General features: G+C 56.3%; 1 protein-coding gene and 2 long non-coding RNA genes across 11 annotated transcripts in view; 2 read left to right on the top strand and 1 right to left on the bottom strand.

Annotated features, from left to right (window-relative positions):
* Window positions 1-1,749: 1,749 nt before the first annotated feature.
* Window positions 1,750-6,344, top strand: LOC131518669 (uncharacterized). Of its 2 annotated transcripts, XR_009265229.1 has the most exons (4): window positions 1,750-2,052; window positions 4,400-4,602; window positions 4,810-4,935; window positions 5,594-6,344. It is a non-coding gene; the product is annotated as an uncharacterized LOC131518669 (long non-coding RNA). The 2 variants fall into 2 exon arrangements; XR_009265228.1 differs by having other exon boundaries at window positions 4,400-4,935.
* Window positions 2,817-23,737, bottom strand: part of LOC131518666 (protein monoglycylase TTLL8-like) — an 89,406-nt gene continuing 68,485 nt past the window's right edge. For 3 of the 8 annotated variants that reach the window (XM_058740941.1, XM_058740943.1, XM_058740942.1), the window contains 15 exons: window positions 8,712-8,861; window positions 8,417-8,526; window positions 8,072-8,186; window positions 7,771-7,815; window positions 7,381-7,520; window positions 7,122-7,193; window positions 6,987-7,041; window positions 6,339-6,502; window positions 6,226-6,270; window positions 5,887-5,944; window positions 5,519-5,682; window positions 5,244-5,324; window positions 4,991-5,048; window positions 4,088-4,276; window positions 2,817-3,814 (listed from right to left, as the gene is read on the bottom strand). In XM_058740941.1, coding sequence (XP_058596924.1) covers window positions 3,789-3,814; window positions 4,088-4,276; window positions 4,991-5,048; window positions 5,244-5,324; window positions 5,519-5,682; window positions 5,887-5,944; window positions 6,226-6,270; window positions 6,339-6,502; window positions 6,987-7,041; window positions 7,122-7,193; window positions 7,381-7,520; window positions 7,771-7,815; window positions 8,072-8,186; window positions 8,417-8,526; window positions 8,712-8,861 — 1,472 coding nt within the window. In that variant the 3' untranslated portion in view covers window positions 2,817-3,788. Of the gene's footprint in view, window positions 3,815-4,087; window positions 4,277-4,990; window positions 5,049-5,243; window positions 5,325-5,518; window positions 5,683-5,886; window positions 5,945-6,225; window positions 6,271-6,338; window positions 6,503-6,930; window positions 7,042-7,121; window positions 7,194-7,380; window positions 7,521-7,770; window positions 7,816-8,071; window positions 8,187-8,416; window positions 8,527-8,711; window positions 8,862-20,959; window positions 21,270-21,353; window positions 21,382-23,737 lie in introns of those variants that run through there. The other 5 variants (XM_058740949.1, XR_009265226.1, XM_058740944.1 and 2 more) reach the window with 5 other exon arrangements.
* Window positions 7,392-13,654, top strand: LOC131518668 (uncharacterized). The gene is made up of 3 exons (XR_009265227.1): window positions 7,392-7,503; window positions 7,904-8,880; window positions 13,298-13,654. It is a non-coding gene; the product is annotated as an uncharacterized LOC131518668 (long non-coding RNA).

Here is a 23,737-nt window from a genome sequence, read left to right as displayed (position 1 = left end):
CAAAGAGGTGGAAAGTCAAAGGATGGAATAAGGTGCTCCATGCAGGGGCACCTGAGGGGCTCAGTTGGTTAGGCATCTGACTTCAGCTCAGGTCATGATCTCACAGTTGTGAGTTGGAGCCCCGCATCCATTCTCGGTGCAGAGCCCACTCTGGGTCCTTGTCTCCCTCCCTCTGCCCCTCCCCCGCCCACGCTCTCTCTGTCAAAAATAAGTAAACATTAAAAAAAAAGATATCCCATGCAAACTGTAATCAAAGAGAGCTGGGGTGCCTGTATTATTATCACACGAAATAGGCTGTATGTCAGGTGCCCTTTGGACAAGTTGTCATTTCTCACGATCGTGTATAGAAAGGGTTGTACCTGCCCAGCTCATGTGAGAGGGTGAGTTTTCTGCCTTGCAATCTCTTAACACTTATTCAATAGCAAAACTGTTCAATTCTTCCCAGCCTTTGTAGAGAGGACTCACCGGGTTGGCAGGAGACTGTTTTTAACCGTTGGTCCCAATGGTGTCCTCTAACTCCCTTATCTCTCCTTTTTGTCTTTGCATGAGACCCACCTGCCACTATGCCCCCAGGACCACCTCCTTCCCTTATCCAGCTCTGCCTTTTCTTTCTTTCCTTCTCTCTTTTTTTAATGTCTATTTATTTTTGAGAGACAGAGAGAGACAGTGAAAGAGCAGGGGAGGAACAGAGAGAGGGAGACACAGAATCAGAAGCAGGCTCCAGGCTCCAAGCTGCCGGCACGGAGCCCGACGCGGGGCTCGAACCCACGAACTGCGGAGATCATGACCTGAGCTGAAGTCGGTTGCTTAACCGACTGAGCCACCAGGCACCCCTCTGCTTTTTCTGAATGCCCTTTTCACATCCCAGATAATGTACTCACTGTTTTATGGGGGTTTTTTTGCCTTGCTCCTCTGCCTCGGGCAGGGGCCTGTGTCTATGTTGTTCACTGAGGGAGTAGGCACACAGCAGTCACTACATAAGTCCTGGTACATGAATGAATGTCCAATAGGTAGCTCAAACTCACCAGGGCCAAACACTAACTATAGCTGCTGTGTCCCCTGTTCAGCCCACGGAGCTCTGCCTTCCAGTCACTGAGGCCGAAATGTTGGTCATTTTTGCTCATACCCATAGTGTCCATGCTGGACGTCCCATGGCCCCACCTGCCTGCCTGTCAGATCCCATCTCTCACCTGTCAGATCCCGTTAGAACCAGGCAGCTCATGGCCCTTCGCCTCTGCAGTCTCAGCTCACAAGGTGCCCTCTCCCATACTTCCTGTCTGCTTTCCCGCCTCGTTCTCCCCAGCCTCAGCCTGGCGCGGGGCACCCCATATAATGTATGTATTTAGTCGTCTGTCTCCGGCACGCAAAACTCAGCTCCTGGCAGGGTGATGAACGGTCCCTGTTTGCCTGGGCTTCAGGACTGAGAATCCTGACCCAGTCAGGCCCTCGGTCCAGGGCAGACCCAGGCTTGGTCCCCAGTTGCAAGGGCGGGGATCTTTGTCAACGTTACTTCCTGATGCTGGGTCAGTGGGGCACCCAGTGGTACTCAGCACCTGCTTGAGAAATGGGTGAATGAATGCGTGAATGAATGAGGCACACGGATGTCCCAAAGACTCCCTGTGGGTCAAGTGAGAGCCCCGGCCGGGGTGACCTAGCCACCTACCTTTAGCCCTTCCCATCCTGGGGCCTGAGTTCCTCAGCATCTTTCTCCTGGACAGGAGTGGCCTGGGATGGGGGAGGGTGTTACGGGTCAAAGCGGGCCTGCCAGGCCAGGGGGCGCTGGGTGTGGCCTAAGATCTTGGCTTGGAGGTTGATCTCTGAGCGCCACTGCCACTTGGTGGCAGCACACACGCGGACAGCCGGGAAGCCGTGCCGAGGAGGCCCCTCCTCACCCCAGTCCCTACAGCCCCGAATGTCCTCGACAGGCTCGCAGTCATAGCCTGTTTGGGCCTCGGTCTCCCCCACCCGTGGAAGGCCAGGGCTCCCGCAAGTCCTGAAGGCGCCCGCCTCTGGTCTGCTCCCGCACCCCCTCCCTGCTCCACCTCCCGGCAGGTGAGAATTTTCGGGGGTAGCCCTGGGTCCGAGCCCGGATGGTCCAGGTGAGGGGAGCAGGAACGCAGGGCAGGGGCGGCACAGCCGTAGCCAGCGTTCAGTCCCCCTCCCTGCCCTGCGCCTTGACGGGGAGGGGGCACCGCGGGCAGACGGTGTTGGGGGGGTAAGAGGACCCCTCGCCTCCAAGGGCCGGGCAATGCGAAAACGTGGTGAGCGCAGACCACAGCCCGCCACCCCCGAAACCCTGACCTGGGATGGGGGTGGGTGGCCTGGGACCCGAGGGTGAGGCCTCTCTGCCCCTCCGCCCACCACCCTTTCACCCTCCTTTCAGCTCCTGTTTGACCCGGCCTCTCACGGCTCCTTTCCGGGACCAGACGCTGGAGGGGGTTGCAGGAAAGGGCGCCCCCTTGCTCCGCCCCTTCAGTGTGGGGGGAGGATCTCCGGGCTGAGCGCCTGCAGGGGTGAACCAGCGGAACACCCCTCTCCTCCCACTGTCCCTCCCATACATGACCCCGGGCAGGCCGCCGAGGTATTGGCATCTCCAGCCTATGGGGTGTCCTCGGGGGACAGCCTGGGGCTCGTACGTGGTGGGGGTCGCGGGGGGAGGGCAGCAGGCTCTGTCTGCGGCCTGTGGTTCCGCCCCCCCCCCCATTTTAACAGGTACAGCTGGGCGCCATAACCCTCCCCCACCCCACCTGCCGCAGGGCTTCCGTCGCCCTGCAGACCCCGCGTCTGTCCTCAAGCGAAGAGGCGAGCTAGGCGCACAAGTGTTTACTGGTTTTGCCCACTCCTGGTCTGCTGTAGCCACCCCCCCCCCCACCCCCTGCAGGGCGGGAAGGGGGCCAGGCCCCGGGTGCCTGGTGGGGGGCCACTGTGGTCACGTGGACACGAGCGGGGACTCCAGATGCAGGAGGGACAGCCTGGCAGTGCCTGTGAGCAAGCAGGACAGTTCTGTGGGGGCACATCTGCCGGGCCGGCCGCTGGGCGACCCCTGGCCTGGGTGTGGAAATCACGCTGCAGGGCCAAGGGTCCCTCTGTGGTCCTTGAGCACAGATGGCACACAGTGGCCCTTAATGACACTTCTGAGAAGGGCACATCCCTGCGGGTGGCTCCTGAGGCCACAGGAAGTGGCCAGCCTTGGCCCGACTGGCTGTGCAAGGTGACCTGAGCTCTGGGAGGGTCGGTGCAGGGGGCCGGGCGGAGGCCCCGCCTGGGCAGTGGGGGGCCGCCCTGCTAGCATGTGGACAGTCAGTATGGGAGCGCTCTGGGCAGGGGCTGGGGGTGGTCCTGGGCCAACGGAGCCTGGTCAGCCGTAGCAAGTGTGGGGTCGCACTCTGCTTTCCAGCGCTCAGGCAGGGGCCAGGGATGGTGGCCGTGACCCCGGGTGGTCCGGAGGGAGCCTGCACCAAGCTGAGACGGGACAGGTCGGAGGCCAGGCCATCCAGGAGAGAGGGCAGCCCACCCAGCCATTCCGTGGCCTTCAGCAGGGGGTTCAGGGAGGGGCTGAGGGCCCTTCATCTGACCCAAAGCTCCCCGCCCAGCTTGAGGGCCCCCAGGGAGCTGTGCGCGGCTGGGGAGACGCAAGGTGGCCGGCCCCACAGCCCGTGTGCAGGCGAGCCACCTCTAAGTTCTGAGGCCTGGCTTTTGCTGCCAGAGGCTCGGAGCCCCAGATGTGAGCCCTCTGCACCCCAGCATTCAGCCAGGGCACCTGCTTGTGCTCCGTGAGGCTCCTGGCCTCAGTCCGCTGTCCCCTGGGTGGCAGCTGGAAAGAGAGGGACGGGAGTGCTGGTTCAGTCTACACAATACCAACCTTGTCTGGGGGCACAGCCTCCTCCAGCTCACCCCCAGCTGTGTGGCCGGGGGAAGGAGAGGGAGCCGTGGGCTCCAAATGCTCCGGGCTCACTGGGCAGGCCCTTCTAGGCCCTTCCAGGCCTTTCCAGGCTTCCCGTCCTTTCTTTGGGGGCAGTCCACTTAGACCCCCAAAGCAGCCCGGTCTTTCTGCTCACAGGCCGGTCCCTGGGACCCTGGGACTCACCCGGTGTGGCATGGAGGTTCTGGCAGTGGCTGGGGTCAGCTCCCAGGTCACCTGGCTGGCAGGCGGTGGAGCCCCGCCCCAGATACGGGCCCTCAGGGGTGACCGTCGCCCCTTTGGCCTGTGATCTGCTGGAGGGGATCTTGGCTGAGGAATGGGGGCCCAGACTTGACTGAAAAGCTCCTCTGGGGGCTGGGAGGGGTTGGAAGACACGGGTGTAAGAGGCCCTGGCCAGGCCACCAGCTTTGGAAAGGGTGCGAGCCGCCCCGAGGCCTGGGTGCGAGCCCGCCCCTTCCCATCTCCCTCTCCCTCCAGGGTTCCTGCCGTCCACTCTCCGTCAGCAGCCAGGGGGCTTCCACACATGCAGGTGGTGATGCCCGCGCCCACTTAACAGCCCGGTGCCCTTCTCAGGCCCCGCAGGCAGAGGCCACCCTCCTGGGCCACACCCAGGACCTACACGGTTCGCTCTGCCTCTTGCTAAGCCCGAGATCCCAGGAGTCTGGGCCTGAGCGGCTTGGGTGGGTGAAGGCGGGTTGATGGACGTCCCGAGGCCCCCGACAGTTGGAACCAGAACCCCGGCCAGGGGTGGTGGACACGCAGGGAGGAGGAAGCTGCACCGCGGGTGCCCAAGGATGGACCTCGGGGGTGGGGGTGGGGCCGGGCCCCTACCTTCCGTCCGGCCTGGCTTCGCCCTGGCTCAGAAGCCTGGCCTGACTCCAAGGCAGGTGGCCCCTCTGTCCCCCACTGGCGCCCGGTCTCCCGAGCAGCGCACACTACCCCCGCCCTGAGAGTGAGAGCCAGCGACCGGCTCTGAGCTGAGGATGGGGTCCAGCCCCGGCCTCCTGCGGCCCGTGAGCGTCCACTGCCCCCGCACCCCCGGGGTCGAGGCCCAGGCCCGGCACTCACTGCATTGAAGATCACACAGCTGCTGGGGGGTGGAGAAGTGCACATCGGTCCTCCAGCCCTGCAGGCGGGGGGGGGGGGGGGGGAGCAGCTCGGTCAGCCCGCGGCCCCCTCCCTGCACCCCAACCGTGTCCCCCAGAGCGACAGCCTGGAGAGGAGCTTTGGGGGGCAGGAGTTCCCCTGTGGGCTGATGGCAGGGAAACAGGTCTGGGACTGGAGCAGGTGGGTGGGGGCGGGGTGGGGCAGCACCACCCACCTGGATGCAGGTGCTGGGGGCACAAGCCTCGTCCCTGGGGATGTCCACGAAGGCAACCGCGGAGTCAGCCATGAAGCCACCCTGGGTTGGGAGAGGGGCAGGTCGCGGGAAGTGGGGGTGGGGGGCAAGACCGGCCATAGTGTGTCGCTGTGGCACAGGGACACAGGTGTCACACACAGCAGAGCAGCCCTGCACCCCTCCACACCGGGCCGTCTCCAGGGAAGCCAAGGGGTCAACCACCTTCCCCAGGAAGGCGCCCACCCCGCCTGGCTCACTGAGGCTGGAGGGAGAGGCGTGGCCTGGATCGCTGGGTGGCAGGCAGGGGGCCACATCTTCCTTTGGTGACACAGGTGCACCTTGAAGCTGGCAGCGCTGGGCGAGAAGAAGGTGACTCGGAGGTGGCCCTGAGACGCGGCTGGCCGGACAGTCATCTTCCAGGCTGTGGGGTGGAGCGTTGAGGCCCAGCAGCCCCCGCCCGCCCCCCGCCACTTCCACTCCCCTCCTCACTGACCCGGCACCCTGGCATCCTGCCTGCCTGGCCACGAGGCATCTCTCGGAGCGCAGAAAAGGGCGTTATTTGCTGCAACCTCACAGCAAAAGGCGCAGGCCCCCTCCCTGCCCTGCGGCCCCATGGAGAGCTCACCTGGCAAGCCTAGTCGTTCGAAAGGGCACCTCACCCAGAAGCCCCGGCTGGTGGAGAACTGCAGAGAGGACGTGAGGGGTGAGCTGTGGCAGGTGGGGGGTGGCCGGGGGCTCGGGCAGGCTGGGGCTCCTTCCCGCAGAACCATTCAGCTGCACCCGCTGTCAGACCAGGGTTGGGGGCAGAGGGGGTCACTGGGAGGCTGGGCCCCAGGGCCGGGCAAGGTCTGGAGTGAGTGTGGCTGCACGTCCCCGCCCCCACGCCCCGGATGCCTCTGCCGACCCCTCTGCCGGTCTCCCTGCTGCCTCTCCCTAAGCCCCAGGCTGGCGCCGGCCCACTCACCTTCAGGCAGAGCTGGGGCTGTGTGTCCACCAGCGGGTACTGCACCTGTGGGGGGGCTCGGGTCAGGCCCCGGCCGTCCGTGCCCACCCCCACCCCGCCCGGTGGCCACTCACCCTGCCCCGAGCCGACCGGCCGGAGCGCTCCAGCTCGTGGCAGAGGGCCCCTGGCTCCGGGCGCCAGCACAGGCTCACGTGGCCGCTCACGGGACAGGCAGGCTCCCAGCTCAGTGCCTGGCTTCCGGGGTGGTAGTGGATGGCATCCCACAGTGCCTCTGTGTCTGCAGGGACCCTCCCCAGGGGCTCCAGTCAGCTGAGCCCAGCACCTGCTTCAGGGACTGCTGGGCCACGTCGAGACTCAGGTGCAGTTTCCCTGCGGGTCTCTGGGCCCTGGCCAAGTGTGTGTGTGTGTGTGTGTGTGTGTGTGTGTGTGTGTGTCTCCGTGTGCCTGTGCGGTGTCAGGGAGCAGAGCCCAGCGCAGGGTAACACTCCTCCACCCCCCAGAGAGCCGCTCTCGACAACGCTTGCTTCTTCTTCCGGGTGAGCAGGGCCGGGGCTCGTGCACACGTGTATGCTGGGCGCGCGCACGCGGGCACACCCATGTCTGCAGATTCTGCCACTGAAAGGGCTTGCTTGGGACACCCCTTCGGCTACGTGTTGCCCGAGGCACGCTCAAGGACCTGGGCCGGCCCGGCCCCCACCCTGCCAGGCACCTTGGACGCGTTCACGTTTCCCGCCCCCTACTCCACACCACGGGGCACTTGCCATTTTCGAAGGGACAGGCCTGCATCCGCACTGCGTCAGGGGTCGCAGACCAGCCCTGCGGGAGGGGCCGGGGTCAGCGCAGGTCCTGCCCTTCCCTCGTCTCCTCCCAGCAGTGAAGGCCACACGCTCACTGACCTCAAGGCACAGGCACGGCAGCTCTCGGCTGTAGGGCAGAGAGACGGCGCGGGAGACCCTGTTCACCGTCACCTGCAGCGGAGTGGAGGGCTCAGGGGCTGGGGGCCCAGTGGGTGGGCGTGGCCTGGGCTGGGACGGGGCGGGGCGTGACGGCCCGGGGTGGGTGGGGCCTGGGGCTTGTGGGGCGGGGGGAGCCCGGGCTCGGGTGTGGGGCGGAACTTGGTCTGGGCCCGGAGACGGTGTCCGGGGCCGGGCTCACCCGCACTGGGGCACCCACGTCCTCACAGGTGAACCACTTGAGGCAGAGCCGCACGTAGTAGTCGGAGTCCGCGAGAGCCTCGGGCACCTGTACCAGAATGACCTTGCGGCCGCGGTCTACCCAGTAGGAGAACTTCCCGGCTACAAAAAGGCGGGCAGGCGGCAGGTGGAGGCCACGCTGGGACTAGAGGTCACTGGACACAGGTCCCCACCTGTCCTGAGAGCCTCGAGGTGGTGACCCCTGCCAGCCCTAGGCACCTGGGGACCCATCGTGATCTCCCAAGTGGGGCGGGCAGAAGATCCCGGTGGGAGGGCGGTGGGTGCCCGCAGCAACCTGCGGGGCTTCCCAGGGGCTGCGGGGCTGTGGTCCCACCCGGGGAGGGGGCCTCACCAAAGCAGAAGGGCAGGTTCCTCCCCACGTCTTGGTCTCTGCAGTCTGCGAACGCATAGGCAATGGTGGGCCCAGCCACTCTGTCCCCAGGAGCCGCACCCCCCGGGTGGGCCTCTGCCCATGTGCTCCACAGAAAGAAGTCCCGCCTCTCCAGGGAGGCCGTGACCCCCGGAGCTAAGCCAAGGCGCTTGCTGGGAGCTGTGCAGCATGGGGCCCTGCCCCCTGCCTCGCGGGTCCCACCCCGAGTCGGTCCCTAGACGCCAGCGGCAGCCGTGCCGGGGCACGCCCCAGGGGCTCTCACCTTCCACGTGGTATTGTTGGTCCAGCCGGACCCCACAGAAGTGGGGCACTGTCCTCAGGGTGACGTAGAGGCTCTGGGCCACGCTTACTTCGAAGCATTCAAAGTGCACCTGGAGCTGGGCAGGTGCAGGTGTGAGCCAGGCGCACCTGGGGTCTCCACCTACCCACCCCCGGCCAGGCCAGCCCCGCCTGGCACAGCCGGAGCTCCGCAGAGGGGGTGCCCGTTCCTTGGGCATCGGGTCGGCCAGGTGTCGAGGAAGGGGGGGCAGCCCCGGGACAGCTGCTCCTGCCTGACAAAGGCTTGGGCTGGGTGGCCCGGCAGGTGTGGGTCAGGCCCTGGCCTCACCTGCTGCCCCACATGTAGTCGGCGGGAGGCCCTTGAGACCCGCACGCTCTGACACTGGGTCTCCTGGGTGTCGAGGCTCATGGAGCAGGCCTCCAGGCCCCGCAGGCTCTCTGGGTGAAGGGAGGCACCGGGCAGGGCTTGTCAGATGGGGCGGTGAATCCTGTCCTCCTCTCCTCTCTCCGCGATGTGCGGCTAGTGGGGCCGCCCTGCCCCTGCCCCACCGGACCCGTCGGATGGTGGGGGCTAAAGGAGCCCGGAGCCCACCCCCCTCACAGCACACCCCGAGGCCTCTCACCGTGCAGCGTGAGGGAGGCCTGCACACGCAGGAGCAGGGAGCAACCGTCGTGGGGGGCACACCTCATGGCAGTGGAGAGCGTCAGGGCCTCCAGGATGGACCTGGACATGGACGAAGGGGACTGCCGGCAGAAGCTGCTAAGAATATTCCCTGAGGAGGGGAGATGAGGGTGAGTGCCACGGGGCTCTCCCCCAGCACCCCGGTTAGGCCATGTGGGTGGCCCGGCCTGGGGGGAGCCCTCGGGCTGCATGTCTGGGGAGGGGTCCTCACCATCTCGCCCCAGAGCCATCAGGGAGCTGCCCCCCCCCCCCCCGAGTAGTGGACCCGCCCCTGAGCCAACTGTCTGTTGGGGATCAGGAGTGGGGCCAGGCCCGGGAGCAGGCCACACCTGAGTGTGGGTAGCTGCTGCCCTGCCTGGGGTGCAGGGGCGAACGGAGCCTGCCTTCCCATAAGGTGGCAAGCCCCATCGCCTGTCTTCAAAGATGAGCAACAGAAAAGGCCTGCTAGGGGCCCCTGGGTCATGACCCCAATGTCATGCAGCCTCGGGCTCTGTTCACAGGCCAGCGGCTGCCCTAGTGCAGGCAGGACTGGCCCGGAGGCCTTGGCGGGGCTGGGGCTGGGGCAGGCCCTAGGGCTGAGCAGCAGTCGTGGCCTTCACTTGGCCGGGCTTGCAGCTGGGGACTTGGGGGACAGTGGAGTTAGTTCCACACGAGCCGTGGAGCGCTGGGGAGGCCTGTGCCCCCCCAGAGTCAGCGGCCCGGGTGCCCTCCTGCGTGCAGGGCTGTGGCTCGTCTGCAGGCATGAGAGGTGGCGTTCGGGCCTGGTGCCACGTGAGGTGGAGGGAGTAGCCCCGCGGTGGGACCATGTGTCCAGGGAGGGGAAGGTGCATGTGCTCAGCGGGTGCTTCGGGGGCTCAGAACCCCCAGGGTCCCCACGGGGCATATGAGGAGGACGTCACTGGGGACAGAACTCAGGGGAAGTGCAGGCACCACAGCCTGTCAGACCAGGCTGAGGCGCTGACATGCAAATCAAGGGGGAGGCAGAGGAAGATGGCGACCAGACGCCTCTGCGGTGAGACTGAGGCGGGAACGGACGCTCCTCAAAGGCCCTAGCGCTCGAGGCCTGAGGCGCTGACCTGAAGGCACAGAGCAGCCATCTGTCCCCAAGCCTGGGCCACAGGCTGCTTCTGCTCAGGGACCTTCTCCAGATGGAATGCAAGCAGATGGTCTATGGAGAAGGCAGGTCTTTGCAGGAGGGCAGTGGCCCGACCACGGGGGCACGGACAAACATGCTGTGGTAGGTAAGGCACTGTGGAGCCTGTCGCTCAACAGGGCCCATACTGACTGGCTTCAGAAACAGACTCCATGAGATCTGAATACGTTCATGGGAAAGAAGTCCGGCTCCGTGGATCCCACTGTGGCCAAGATGGAGTCATGGTGGTGAGGTTTACCCTCCTGCCTGACACAGCCTGGAAAACCAGACGAAATATGTGGAGCGGTGGTTTCACGACATGACACGAGGAAAAGAAGGAGAGCGATGTCCTTGACACAGGGGACACATATGTGAGTTCCGCAAGCGCGCCAGTGTCTCGAGAGCGTTTTCAGGCTGTGGTGGAGGGAGGGGATCCAGAGGAGCCTGGCACTCTCCCTGAGTCGAGGAAACAGGCAGAGAGCCTGGGCCGACCAAAGCACCAGCACTAGCAGGACGGAGTGTGAGACAGGAGAGAAGGCTTCGGAGAGAACCGCGAAGAACGTCCACCCTGCCAGGCACAGGTCAGCACACGCATGTGAGGGAACTACCGGAGGCAGGGGAGGAACCGGCCCAGAGGATCTGAGGGAAGAGTGTCCTGCACTCGTACGGGGCCGAGAATAGTTCCTGTTCTCAGCCGGGCACTGGGTAGGTGCCACACACGCGAGTCTTGCCTCAGTAGGGGATAATTAGCCTCAGACTGATTGCTGCTCTCATCCCGCCCAACATGTCTTAAAAGCGAGACCCCAAAAAGTTTAAGCTGTTTGCAAGTAACTTAACCATATTCCAGGACAGCCTCAACAATATTTGTACGAACAAAAATACATATCCAGAATGTAACGGGGTAAAATTCACGATGTCTGCCATCCAATAAAAAATTACAAGACATGCAAGGAACCAGGAAAATACAATCTATAATGAGAAGAATCGACTAATTGAAACTGATACAGGTATTAGAATTGTTAGTCAAGAACATTAAAACAATTATTGTAACTGTATTCCGTATGTTCGAAAAGTTCATTATAGATATGGAAAATTAGATGGGTAGATAGATCTCAAATCCAACTTCTAGAGAAAGACTATAATGTCTGAGATGAAAAAATACATCAAATGGGATTAATAGCGGATGAGATATTAAAAGAAAAGAAGACCGGGGAAGCTAACATGGCAATAGAAAGCATCCAAAAGTAAATGGAAAGAGATAACAATGATGATGGTACAACAGTAGAAGCTTTGGCAGGACAACTTCAGTGACTTAATGCATGTGTAATTAGAATCCCCAGAGGAAGGGGGGATGAAACAAAATCTTGAAGAAGTGATAGATATCTCCCCAACTTGATAAACTGTAAACTCGCAGATCCAGGAAGCTTGGTGAGTGCCAAGTGTAAGAAAGATGAAAAAAATCATGAGGGGGAGAAGGTGTGACTACAACAGCACAAATGCCCAGAGGGCAGAAGTGGAGCTGCCAAGGGTAGGATCGTAGGCTATTTGTGAGGTGCTGCGTTATCACTTGAAGGGAGACTCGAAGGAGTTAAAGATGTGTATTATAAATGCCAAAAAAAAAAAAAAATCCAAAAAGCAAAACAAAAAAACACCAAAGCAATCACGAAAATAACGGTTTGAACTAATAAGTCAACTAAGAAGATAAAATGAAATCACACACACACACACACACACACACAGAGAAATAACTAATAAGGCAGAACAAGAAAAGGTTAATGAAGAAGAGATGGAACAAAACACAAATAGGAAGAAGATCAGTTAAACCTAACCATCTCGGGGCCCCTGGGTGGCTCAGTCAGTTGAGCATCCGACTTCAGCTCAGGTCATGATCTCACGGTGAGTTCGAGCCCCACATAGGGCTGTGCGCTGACAGCTCGGAGCCCGGAGCCTGCTTCGGATTCTGTGTCTCCCTCTCTCTCTGCCCCTCCCCTGCTCGGGCTCTGTCTCTCTCTGTCTCAAAAATAAATAAAAACATTTAAAAAATTTAAAAAACCTAACCATCTCAATAATCATATTAAGCATAAATGTTTAATACCACAGTTAGGCAAAGATTTTCAGACTGTACAGAAAAGTAACACCCAACTGTAAACTGCTTATAAGGCATACACTTTAAATAGAAAGACACAAATGCAAAAAGACACAACATGCTAAGGCTAATCAAAAGAAAGCTGGAGTAGCTGTTACCAGACAACATGGATTTCATGGCAAAGAATGGGATATTATCAGGGATAAGGATATTCATTTCACAGTAACAGAGGGAACCATTCATCAGGAGGACACAACATCCAGAACTGATATTATGCACATAATATCATAGTTTCACAGTGCGTAAAACAAAACTGATAAAAATACAGGGGGGAAGAGATGAGCCCACAACTATAGTTGGCTGCAATAGTCTTTCCTCTATACTTGACAGAACTAGCAGGTGGAAAACCGGAAAGAATAGAGTGACCTTGTATAACACAACCTACCAGCTTGACTTGATTGGCATTTACAGAACACCCCACCAATGACAGCAGAGTCTGCATGCTTTTCAAATGGAACATTTATCAAGAGAGACTATATTCTGGCACATAAAAGTCTCAGTAAATTCACAAGGATTCAGATCAAACAAACCATCTTCTCTGATCAAAATGGAATTAGAAATCAATAAAATATTCCTGGAAAATTTCCCAACATTTGAAAACTAAACAATACACTTCTACATAACCCTTGGGACAAAGAAGACACGAAAAGGGAAATAAGAGATTACTTTGAACTGAATGAAAATGAAAAAACAACGTGTAAAAACATTTGGATGCCTGCCAAAGATTCATCTTTGAAAGATGCTGGTAAGAGAATGAAAAGACGAGTCACAGACTGAGGGAAAATACTTGCAGATCATATACCTGGTAAGGAACTTGTATTCAGAACCTGTGAAGAGCTCTCCAAATTTAATAACAAGGAAACCAACAACCCAGTAAAGAGTAATATTGAACAGATTCTTCACCACGGAAGATAAAAGTGGGAGAGAAGCCCGTGAGGAAAGGCTCAACATCGACAGACGTTAGGGAAATGCAAACTTAAGCCACAATGAGCTAGTGTTACCTTGTAGAATGGCTCAGATGGAAAGGACCGACCACACCAAGTGTAGACAAGGATGTCCAGGAATAAGAATCCTCGCACACTGCTGGCGGGAACAGAAAATGTCACAACCACTTTACAAAACGATTTGGCAATTTTTTAGAAGGTAAGTATACATCTGCTGTACGATGCAGACATTCCGTGCCTTGATATTCACCCCAGAGTGATGAGAAAGGCTTGCCCATGAATGTTGATTGTGGTTTCGTTTTTAGAAGCCAAAACCTGGAGACAGCCCAAATGTTCATCAGCAGGTGAGTGGGCAAACAGACCGTGGTATAGCCATCCAGTGCAACGGGCTTTTGACACACGCCACACACGGATGAATCCAGATATGATTATGCCGAGCGAAAGAATCCAGACACAAGAGTACCCACTGCCTGATTCCATGCATCTAAAATTTGAGAAAATGTGAGCTAATCGCTATGGAAAGAAAGCAGATATGTGGTTGTCCATTATCCCGACGGAGGTAATGGTTTCACAGGTTTCACGTAAAACCTTAGCAAACTGGATATTTAAAATATATACAGTTTGTTTTAGGTCGGCCGTATGTCAATAATGCCATAAAGCAATTTCCTCCTTCCTGCTCGTCTACAATGTGCACAAGAGGCAGGTGGTGTCCTTGGCGAGATGTGGTGCTGAGCTTGGCCCCAGAGGAGCGGGTTTCTCCCAACCCAGTTTAAATTTGTACAAGACCATGGGGCGCCTGGGTGGCTCAGTCAGCTAGGTGTCCGACTTCAGCTCAGGTCATGATCTTGCAGTTCGTGGGTTTGAGCCCCATGTCGGGCTCTGTGCTGACAGCTCGGGGCTCAGAGCCTGGAGCCTGCTTTGGATTCTGTGTGTGTGTGTGTGTGTGTGTGTCTCTCTGTCCCTCCCCCACTCACTCTCTCTCTCAAAAATAAATAAACATTTAAAAAATTTTTAATTTATACAAGACCAGAAGTGGGAAAAATAAAGCAATAATTTTTTTTAAAAGGCTTGGGGCGCCTGGCTGGCTCAGTTGGAGGAGCGCGTGACTCTTGATCTGGGGGTTGGGAGTTCGAATCCCACGCTGGGTGTAGAGATTACTGAAAAATAAAATCTTAAAAAAAAAAAAGGTAGAGCCATTGAAAAGAAAGGCTCGTGGTCAGCGTGGAAAATAGTGAACTATATGGATAGAAAGCTGCTTATTTAAAAAAAATTTTTTTTACATTTATTCATTTTTGAGAGACAGAGCACAAGTGGGGGAAGGGCAGAGAGAGGAGACACAGAATCCGAAGCAGGCGCCAGGCTCCGAGCCATCAGCACAGAGCCCGATGTGGGTCTCGAACCCACGAACTTTGAGATCATGACCCGAGCAGAAGTCGGACGCTTAACTGACCGAGCCACCCAGGCACCCTGGACAGCTGCTTATTTAAAATAAAATGTCTAAGAGTAGGCTCTTGTCCCAAATTAGCTGACAAAATGGGGAGAGAGTATCTAGAGGAAAAGCAAAGAGATCCAGGCATGCTAGACTATTTGTGGCGCAAAACCGGAAAACAAGACACTGTCATTCTGTGGATTTCATCGTGAACCCCAAGTCTATCACGAAGACCCAGGGAGAAGTAAACACGCTTGGTCTCTAAACGGTTTTCAGAACTGCCGCAGGGCCTTACTAGAAGAAGGCCTAACAGATGTATTTTAAAAAGCAGAAATAGGACCCCAAAAGGAAGAAGTAGGTTACAAAAGGGAACAGGGAACACAGGAGTTGGTCAAACACGATGGTGAATTCAAATGCATATTGACAAAGGAAGAGGGGGAGAAAGAAAGCTTCTGTGTGTTTAAAAACAAGCGCGGGTTCGCTTCCCGCGACTCGGTGGACCCGGCCCTTTGGGCCAGCCTGCTGCTGAAGACAGCGACTGCTGGACGAAAAGCCGTACACATAAAAAGCCTCCCCAAAGCTTGTGAAAGGTGATGAAAGAATCAGGATCCTCAGGCCACAGTCTGAGAAAGGGCAGAGGGATGCAGTGCACAGGAAGCCACGCCTGCTGAGGGCATCACAGAGCTGCCCCCGTGTCGCCCTGGGTGGGGGGAGCCGGGAGGGACACCCCAACCCTTGGCCCCGTGTGGCGGTGGCTGGTCTGAGCAGGCAGGGAGGAAGAGAGAGCTTCCCGCAACCTCTGGTGGGTTAGGGTGCTGGTTCCCAGCCCTGGTTTGCATCTCTAGGAAGGTCCGTGAGACCTCAACCTGTTTGTCAATTCAAAATGGTCCCGATGGCCCTGACAGTCAGGCACTACCCCTGGGTACTGCTCAGAAACAGACGTGAATCTGGGCTGGAGAAGCCCCTTCATCCTAGGCCTCGGAGAATGCCAAGAATCATTTCTCAAGGGCACTGAGCACACAAATTATTTTCTAAGTTTATTCATCTTGAGAGAGCGAGAGCCCTAGAGGCAGTGAGCACACGTGGGGGAGGGGCAGAGAGAGAGAACCCCAAGCAGGCTCCTCCCTGTCAGCGCAGAGCCCCACACGGGGCCTTGAACTCGTGAACCATGAGATCATGAGCTGAGCCGAAATCAAGAGTTGGATGCTTAACTGACTGCGCCACCCAGGCGGGAGCAGACATATTTAAAGATAAATAGGCCAGGAAACAAAGTGCCAAGAGGGAGAACCAGCAGAAACAGGCTTTGGACAACCCCCCAGAGCCTTCCGGTGACAGGTACCTCAGATGTGAGCTACAGACCAACCATGCTGAGACAAGCTTGAAAAAACGTGCAGTAGGGAAAACTACAAAGAGGGACCAAGCACATTCCAAAGAAACAAACAGAATTTCTAGAAATGAAGCCCACAGAAATAGAAATTAAAAATGCAACAAACGATTTTAAGAGCGGACTGGACCTCAGCAAACAGAGACTTAGAGAAGTGAATGATCACAGCAAATGATCCAGAGGGCGGCAGAGAGAAAAAAGGTGGGGGTGGGGTGTGGGGGGAACACAGCAGACACATGAAGAAAGGTGAAGAAGTAAAATGGCCAAGATGAGTCTGAGGACGTCCCAGAAGGGGAGGGAAGGGGCAGGACAGAGGTCACAGCTAGCTCTGAAAAGGCTCACACAATAAAGTAAAAATCTCCCGTATGAACATGGTTGCAAATCCTAAATAAAATTTTAGCAACTTGATTTAATAATTCAGTAGACATGACCAGATAGGATTTGTTTCAGGACTGTAAGTGTGGTCAACATGAGAAAATCTATCAGGACAATTCACCTCATTAAAAGATTAAAGGAGGAAAACTATATGATTATCTTCACAGATGCACAAAGTTTAAAAAGAATGTTTAAAAAACTAGGAAAAGGAAGGCAACTCCTTGTCTAGATCAAGGCCGTCTACTTCAAAGGCCTCATACACCTAATATTTGACGGTAAGCCTTGGGAGTCGTTGCCATAAATATCAGAACTAAGACAAGGGTGCCCCATTCAACATTGTCTTGGTGATTGGAGCCAGGGCCATAAGACCAGAAACAAACAAAAACCATACGTTTATAAACTGTCATCATTTGTAGAATGTGCAATTACTTATACATAAAAACTTAAGAGACTCAACGGGAAATTTATTAGAAATAACAGAGGTGTTTTGTTTTGTTTTGTTTTTTGGGAGAGAGAGAGAGAGAGAGCTGGGGAGGGGCAGAGAGAGGGAAGAGAGGAGAATCGTAAGCAGGCTCCATGCTGCCAGCACTGAGCCCAACGTGGGGGTCGAATTCATGAACTGTGAGACCATGACCTGAGCTGAAATCTAGAGTCGGGCGCTTACCCAACTGAGCCACCCAGGCGTCCCTGAAATAACAAAGAGTTTTTAACAAATGTGTTGGACACAAGATCAATATACAAAAACAGCATTGCTCTACACAAGCAAAACCAACCTGAAAATACAATAAAATAAGGAAACCATTTACAGTATCCTTCTGCCTCTAAAGACCATAAATAAATGTTTTGAGGAAGACGTAAATAAGTGGAACGGCATACCATGTTCAAGGTTGGAAGACTCAACTCTGATGTCATTTCTGTTTCAAAGTAAGTAATAAATTCAATGCAATTCCTATCAAAATGTGTAATGTTGTAACTAATAATAAATATATATTGGTCTGTGCCCATTATCTGGTGCAGAGATCCTAAAACCCTTGGAATTTCCCAAGAGATAAGAGCCTGGAAGGTGTCTTTGGTCCTTTATAACAAACCACTTTCAACCACACCTGAATTTATGTTAATGAGGTAAGCCCCCCTAACCCGGGGGCTCTGAGGCTAAACTGATGGTCCAGGTAACATGGAACTGAGTTAATTGTTTGGTAATATTAAAAAATACACACATTGGAAAATACCTACTGATATTTTCAGTAAATGTGACAAATAGTCAAAAATTCATATTGGAGGAGTGAGAGCGTATAAAATGTTAGGACCCTTTTTTTAAAGCTTTTTAATGTAAAAATGAAAATTAGATACCGAAAAGCTCACCCCAAAAAACAGCTTTGTGAATTATTACAGAGCAGATGGCCTGATCATCACCAGACAGCCAGTCCCCAGCCAATCAAATCCCGTCATTCACTCCAGAACCAGCACGCTGACTTCCGTAGTAACGATTTTGCATTTCTTTATGGTTTGATCACACTCTTCACACACTATACCTGAGGCTTGTCCATTTGTCAAACTTGGCTTATCCAGGCTGTCTACATGTCTCCTCCCCTTTGCCGAATCAGCCTCCCGGCCAGGCGCCCTCAGGGGTGCAGCCCAGCACTCGTCTTGAGGCCCTTGTATTCCTGGCAAATCAGCAGCAGGACCCAGAGGTCTGGTTGCTCTCAGGGTCTAGATCTTTAGCAGGCTAGAGCTGGTGTTGAATGCCATCACAAGGAGGCATGCTGTGTCTGGACCTCGGCCACATGTGACATGTGACAGTGCTAGCTGTCACCAGCACTTCTGTCACTGGGAGATGCAAAATGGTGATCGAATTCTACGGTTTTGTTTCCACTTATGAGCTGGAATACCTACTTACTCCAAGGTGGCATCCACACAAGGCAGAATCAAGGCTTGATTCTTTCCTTTTATTTTCCCAGTTTTCAAGATGATGAATTGATTCCCTGTCCTCCAGAGAGGATGAAGAGTTCCTTTTTTTTTTTTTAACGGTATCATTATGAATACATGGGTTTACACATGGGTTGCAATTTATTGCAATTCTTGTTCTTTTTTTAAAGCTCAGATAATACCCACTTGGCGAATAGGGTCTTCAGGATGTCTCCCAAGTACCTTTGACAAGCACCACAGTCTTTGATAGCTTCCTTGCTCTCTGGTATGACAAGATGTCCCAGGTTCTTCCATAGTCATTCTGCCCCAGACTGGGAATCAGCCACTTCTCTCAGAAGCCCTGCCTGGTTCCTTCTGGTGGGAAATGGTATTTTAAGACCACAGTCTGGGCACTAGGGAGGCTCATGGCTATGCATTGGTCACTGGTTCTAGAATTTTTCTTTGGAAAGAGTGGCAATATATTTATATAAATGTAAGTATGACTCACGAGGTCATACTTATGTTACCAATTCAGAGTAAAGGTTTTACTTCACCTTTTCTATATGACATCTGCCTCTCCTTTCTTCCATGCTGAAATGTGGATGCTCAGGGACACGAGATAATACAAGGCGAATCCGTCCTAACTGTCGTTGGCTGTATCCAAACAACATTACAGGCGCCAAGTCTTAGTCACGGCGCCAACAGTCAGGATAATGAGAAAACGGTAAAAACATGTCTTGGCATATACTTTTCTCATCTTTCCCCATTTTTCATGGTTGTTCCCTACCTACATCATCAGAACATAAAGCCGTGACATTCCGTACTGTCTCTCTTGTCACATACAGTCTCGCAAATAGCCGCGTATGTAATTTACACACCTAATTCCCACGTTCGTCTCATCAGGCGGCTTGGCTGTTCCTCATGGGAACAGATTCCTAGCAGGTGCCTCATAGGGGCCCCTGGGGGAAACATTCCGGGTGTCCCTGCTTGTTGTGCTGTACATGAACGTTGGCTGTTCTTTCATTGAAATATACTTGACGCACAACATTGTGTAAATTTAAGATACACAACCCGTCGATCTGACACATTTATACATTACAATGTGGCTGATGTGTCCACCGCACCTCTACCGGGTCACATAATTATCTTTACTTTTTTGAGTTTGGGATAATTAAGATCCAGTCCCTTAGCAAGTCTGATGACTGGAATACAATATTGTGGTAATATTCACTGCACCGTGCGTTAGGGTTTGACTGTCTTTCTGGTGGAAAATGTTGAAAAGTCTGATCTAATATGCTTTTCTTTCCACTGTAAGTTGTCTGCTCTTTTTGCCTACCTGCCTAAAAGATTTCTCTCTTTTTATGATCCAGTAAGTTTACTAGAATACGTTTTGGTGTTAGATATTCAGAATCCATATTCTTGGGTTCATGGTTTTCAATAGCTAGTTTCAAGAAAAAATTTTTTTGAAATCTTCCGGGAAGTGTAGTTCTTAGTATCTGTTCTGTGGCCTTGGTTTGCTTCTTCAGAAAGAAGAAATGCACATCAGCTGTATTTTGGACATTCTCTGCCAACCTACGACACATACAATCTATTCACACATCATTTTAACCTCTCTTTCAGTTCTTTATTTTTGTAAATTTCCCCTTTTCACCTTGTATCCCTTCTGGGTGTTTAGTATCGGGTCTGTTCACGCAGGTTCTTCTACTGTAAGTCTTCATTTCTAAAATTATTTTTCCTTTATTTCTCATTCTGTGTGCCGTCACCTCGCTTCCGAGAATTTCTAATTTTGAAATAAAAGTTTACAGTTTGCGTGCCTTTCTGGTGCACCTCCATTGTCTGTTGGGACGTCGTTATATTCCTTATACCCTTTTATGTCACCGTGAGGGGTCTGGCCTCTGTCCCTGACACCAGTTTTCCTGAGTTTCCCGCAGGAGGCGCAGCTCCGGCCACAGAGCGCCCTCTCCTGTCGTGTTGGTGCAGCGTTTGGAAGCGGGGTGACGGTTTTCCCCCCGCCCCCCGCCGGGTCCACGTCCTCTGCGGTCCTCGCTCTGTTCAGCCTCGACGGCACCTCAAGCTCCCCGGTGTGGGGCCGTCTCACGAGGGGTCCTGGCACTGGGGGGGGCGCCGACAGCCGGCTCCCGCCGCGGGTCTGGGGGCGGGGGGCGGGGGGGGGGGGGGAAACAGGTGAGCCTTCCCGCTCCCACCGCGGGTCTGGGGGCCGGGGTGGGGGGCGGGTGCGCCTTCCCGCGGGGGGTCATCAATGGCTGGGACCCCCCCGCCCCTCCCCCACCCCCGCCATCGGGGGCGCAGCCGCAGGTAAGCCAGCTCACCCGGGGCCACGCCTCCGTGTCACCCCCACCGTCCAGTTTGCACCTGCGGGTTCAGGGACGCGGGCGCGCACCGCCACCGCATCTCGCGGCACAGGTGAGGAAAGAAAGGAACGAGGGAGACTCGCTGCGTCGGGAACCAGCTGGGATCAGAGGCAGCCACCCCCTCCCCCCGCTGGAAAAGCGGACCCCGCGTGGGCGCAGTAAGCGCACAACCTGAGCGGTAAGTGGTCGGGCCGCTGATGGAGCCCCGGCGGCAAACAGACCCCAGGGAATTAAAGAGCTAAAGGAAAACTACACTTTTAAACCCTTAGAAACACAGCAAAGCAGGAAACCGGGAGACGGTGTCACCACCTCAGGACCGGGAAGAATTTCTTGCAAGATCCCCCCAGATCCACAAAACCCATTAAGAGGAGACTGGTAAAGGAGACCGCATCAAACTGGAAAACTCGGCCGCGGCCTCACGGGTCAAAGGGAAACGGGGAAGCGCTCTGGTGGGAGGGGCACCCCAGGGACACGCGGGACCTCACCCATGCGGCCAAGGCCGTGACTGACAACGAAGCTATATTTAAATGGGGGCCATTTTGCACTGGACAAAACTGGACAAGTTGACAAGAGGAAATGGAGGTTTCCAGATACTCCTGCTGGGGCGGCAACTCGCGTGGCCCCTTTGGAAGGTGGCCTCGTCCAACGAAGCAGGAAGGGGCGACTTGTGTCTGCAGGCACACCGCTGTTGTGAGCTGGGGGCCTTGCCCATGTGCGCCAGGTGGTGGGCAGGGACATCCGGGGGACGCTCTGTCCTGTGAGGCAGGCAGGGAAGGCCCGTGCAGAGCAGGAAGGCCTCCCTGCTCTGGCCCCTGGGAGGGGACAGGGGACCCTGGTGACCTGGGCGGATGAGGGCCGGAAAGGCAGCCAGTCCCCTCTGCCCGAGATGTACTCACGGTTCACTCGGTTCTTGCAGGCGAAGCCCTGAGGACAGAACGAGAGAGGGTGACAGGTCAGCCCGGCCACTTGCTGTCCCGCCCCCTGAACCCAGCCCCGAAGGGCCAGGAGAGTCACCCGGCCCCTCACTCTCTGCAGGGGCCTGGGGGTGCCACAGTCCCCCATTCCTCCTCCGTGTCCACGTGTTCTGGCTCTGCAGAAGCCCAGCCCAAGGCCTTGCATTCAGCGGTCAGTCAGGAAACTGTGGGGCCTGGACCCGACAGACCGGCCCCGAGCCAACTACTTCCCAACTTCCGCTGCTGGTGCCGGAAGCTCCCCAGTTCGTTCTTTTTTTTATTAAAAATTTTAATGTTTATTTTTGAGAGAGACAGAGACCCCTCCCCCCTCCCCAGTTCGTTCTTTTTTTTTATTATTAAAAATTTTAATGTTTATTTTTGAGAGAGACAGAGACCGAATGCGAGTGGGGGAGGGGCAGAGAGGGAGGGAGACACAGAATCCGAAGCAGGCTCCGGGCTCCCAGCTGTCAGCACAGAGCCCGACGCAGAGCCTGACATGGGGCTTGACATGGGGCTCGAACTCACGAGCTGTGAGATCATGACCTGGGCTGAAGTCAGACGCTCAACCGACGGAGCCACCCAGGCACCCCTACCCCCCAGTTCATTCTTTAGGCGAACCTTGGTTGAGTACCTCCTAGGCACTGATTAGGTGCTGGGGTTCGTGAATGAAAGAAAATGGGGAAGCACCCTGCCTTCGAGGAGCCTGCATTCTGAGGCCGGGGACACAACCCAGACTGTGAGACATCGGCAAACTACACTTTAGGTTAGATGTTGAGGAAGGGTGTGGGGGACCCCAGAGGAATCAGGAAATCTGCAGGCGTGCTCAGGGCCTTGTGGGCCACGGGCATACGCTGAGCAAGGGCCGCTGAGAGCACGTGAACACTCCCCGTCCAGGCTGGCCTCCCCCCTCCACGGCTCCTACCCCCACCAGACCGCTGCCTGACGGAGGGACCCGTGAACAGGGGGTGTCTGAACTGGGTGCCGGATTCACGTGGGGCCCGTGGGGGGAGGTGGCTGGGCGTCCAGGCTGTGGACCTCACTGTGACGGGTGGGCCGTGATGCCCCAGGGCGGAGCTGGGGAGAGTGCCGGCAGGGGTGCGGCGGGGTGGCTGGGGCCCCGGGGCACCGCGCTGCGCGGGGCCTGTGCGCCACGGCCCCCACACGTGGCAGCGAGGAGCGGCGGCCCTCCGCTCCCTTCCGGGAGAGCTGACCTTCCGCGGACCCAGGAAGCACGGACAGCTGGGGGGCTCAGAACGGAGCCCCGGCACTTGCCCCTGGTAGCACAGGTGGGGAAATGGAGACTACAAGCCAGGCCCACTCCTGCCCCTTGGATCCGTGGAGACGTGGCTACTGGTGGCTGCATCGCCTGTTCCACCCCCAGTCCAAATACACTTTCTAGTTTGGGACAGTGCTAGATGTACAGAAAAGCTGTGAAGGTGGCCCCAACAGTTTGCCCCTGATATCAATATCCTACGTCACGATGGTGCATTTGTAAAAGCCAGGGAGTCAGCTCAACTCGTTTTCCACCAACACCTGTTTTCTGTGTGATGCTGTACTCGGCCTTCCCCGCCCTTCTTCACCCTGCTGTCACCACCCCCATTTTCTGGCCACCGTTATCTCCCTGGAGGCTGCTGATGTGTCCCCCCCCCCCCAATCTCCAGTTCCCCCAAAACCTGCCAAGGTCAGAGGAGCAGACCAGACTGGATGCCTTGACCCCGGCAGCCCTGCCCATGGCCCCCTGGTGAGGAGCAGAACCCCGACGGCCGGACCCCAAGGGCACTGACCCAGGGGGTGGCAAGAGGGCTCTGCTCAGATGGAAGGGCTGAGCCAACCAGGGTGCTCTCTCCAGAATGGGACGGAGTGGTCCCCGGGGCACGGCAGCCCAGGAGTGGGAGGGTAGGAGTGGGCCCTGGAGGTGGGACAAGGGGGAGCAGGAGCAGGGCCCCATCTGCAGCCCCAGGGGGATGAGGGAGGGGCAGTGGCTTGGGCCCTTGGCCACCCTCGCTGCCTGCCTCAGCCTCAGATGCTGGGAATCTCTCCTTGGCATGCACGGTCTTACCTGTGACCTGAGCCTAAAACCGCCCCCCACCCCTACCCGGGAGCTCCAAGAGGGAGAGGGGCCCGGGTGTTGCCCCAGAGGTGGAATGCTTGTGTCCTGGCCATTGGGCACCTCCTGCCCTCTGGGGACTGCCTGTTTGCCCCTGTGTCTTAAGCAACATCCCCCCCACCCCACCCCCACTCCCCCGCTGGTGGCTGCCGTCTGCCGGTGGGCCCTTCGGCGCCCAGACCCTCTCCCCTCTGGGACACAGAAAGAGGGACGAGCAGGG

This window comes from Neofelis nebulosa, chromosome 8 (assembly GCF_028018385.1).
Source record: "Neofelis nebulosa isolate mNeoNeb1 chromosome 8, mNeoNeb1.pri, whole genome shotgun sequence".
Classification (NCBI taxonomy): domain Eukaryota; kingdom Metazoa; phylum Chordata; class Mammalia; order Carnivora; family Felidae; genus Neofelis; species Neofelis nebulosa.
This window is presented reverse-complemented; position numbering and strand designations above follow the sequence as displayed.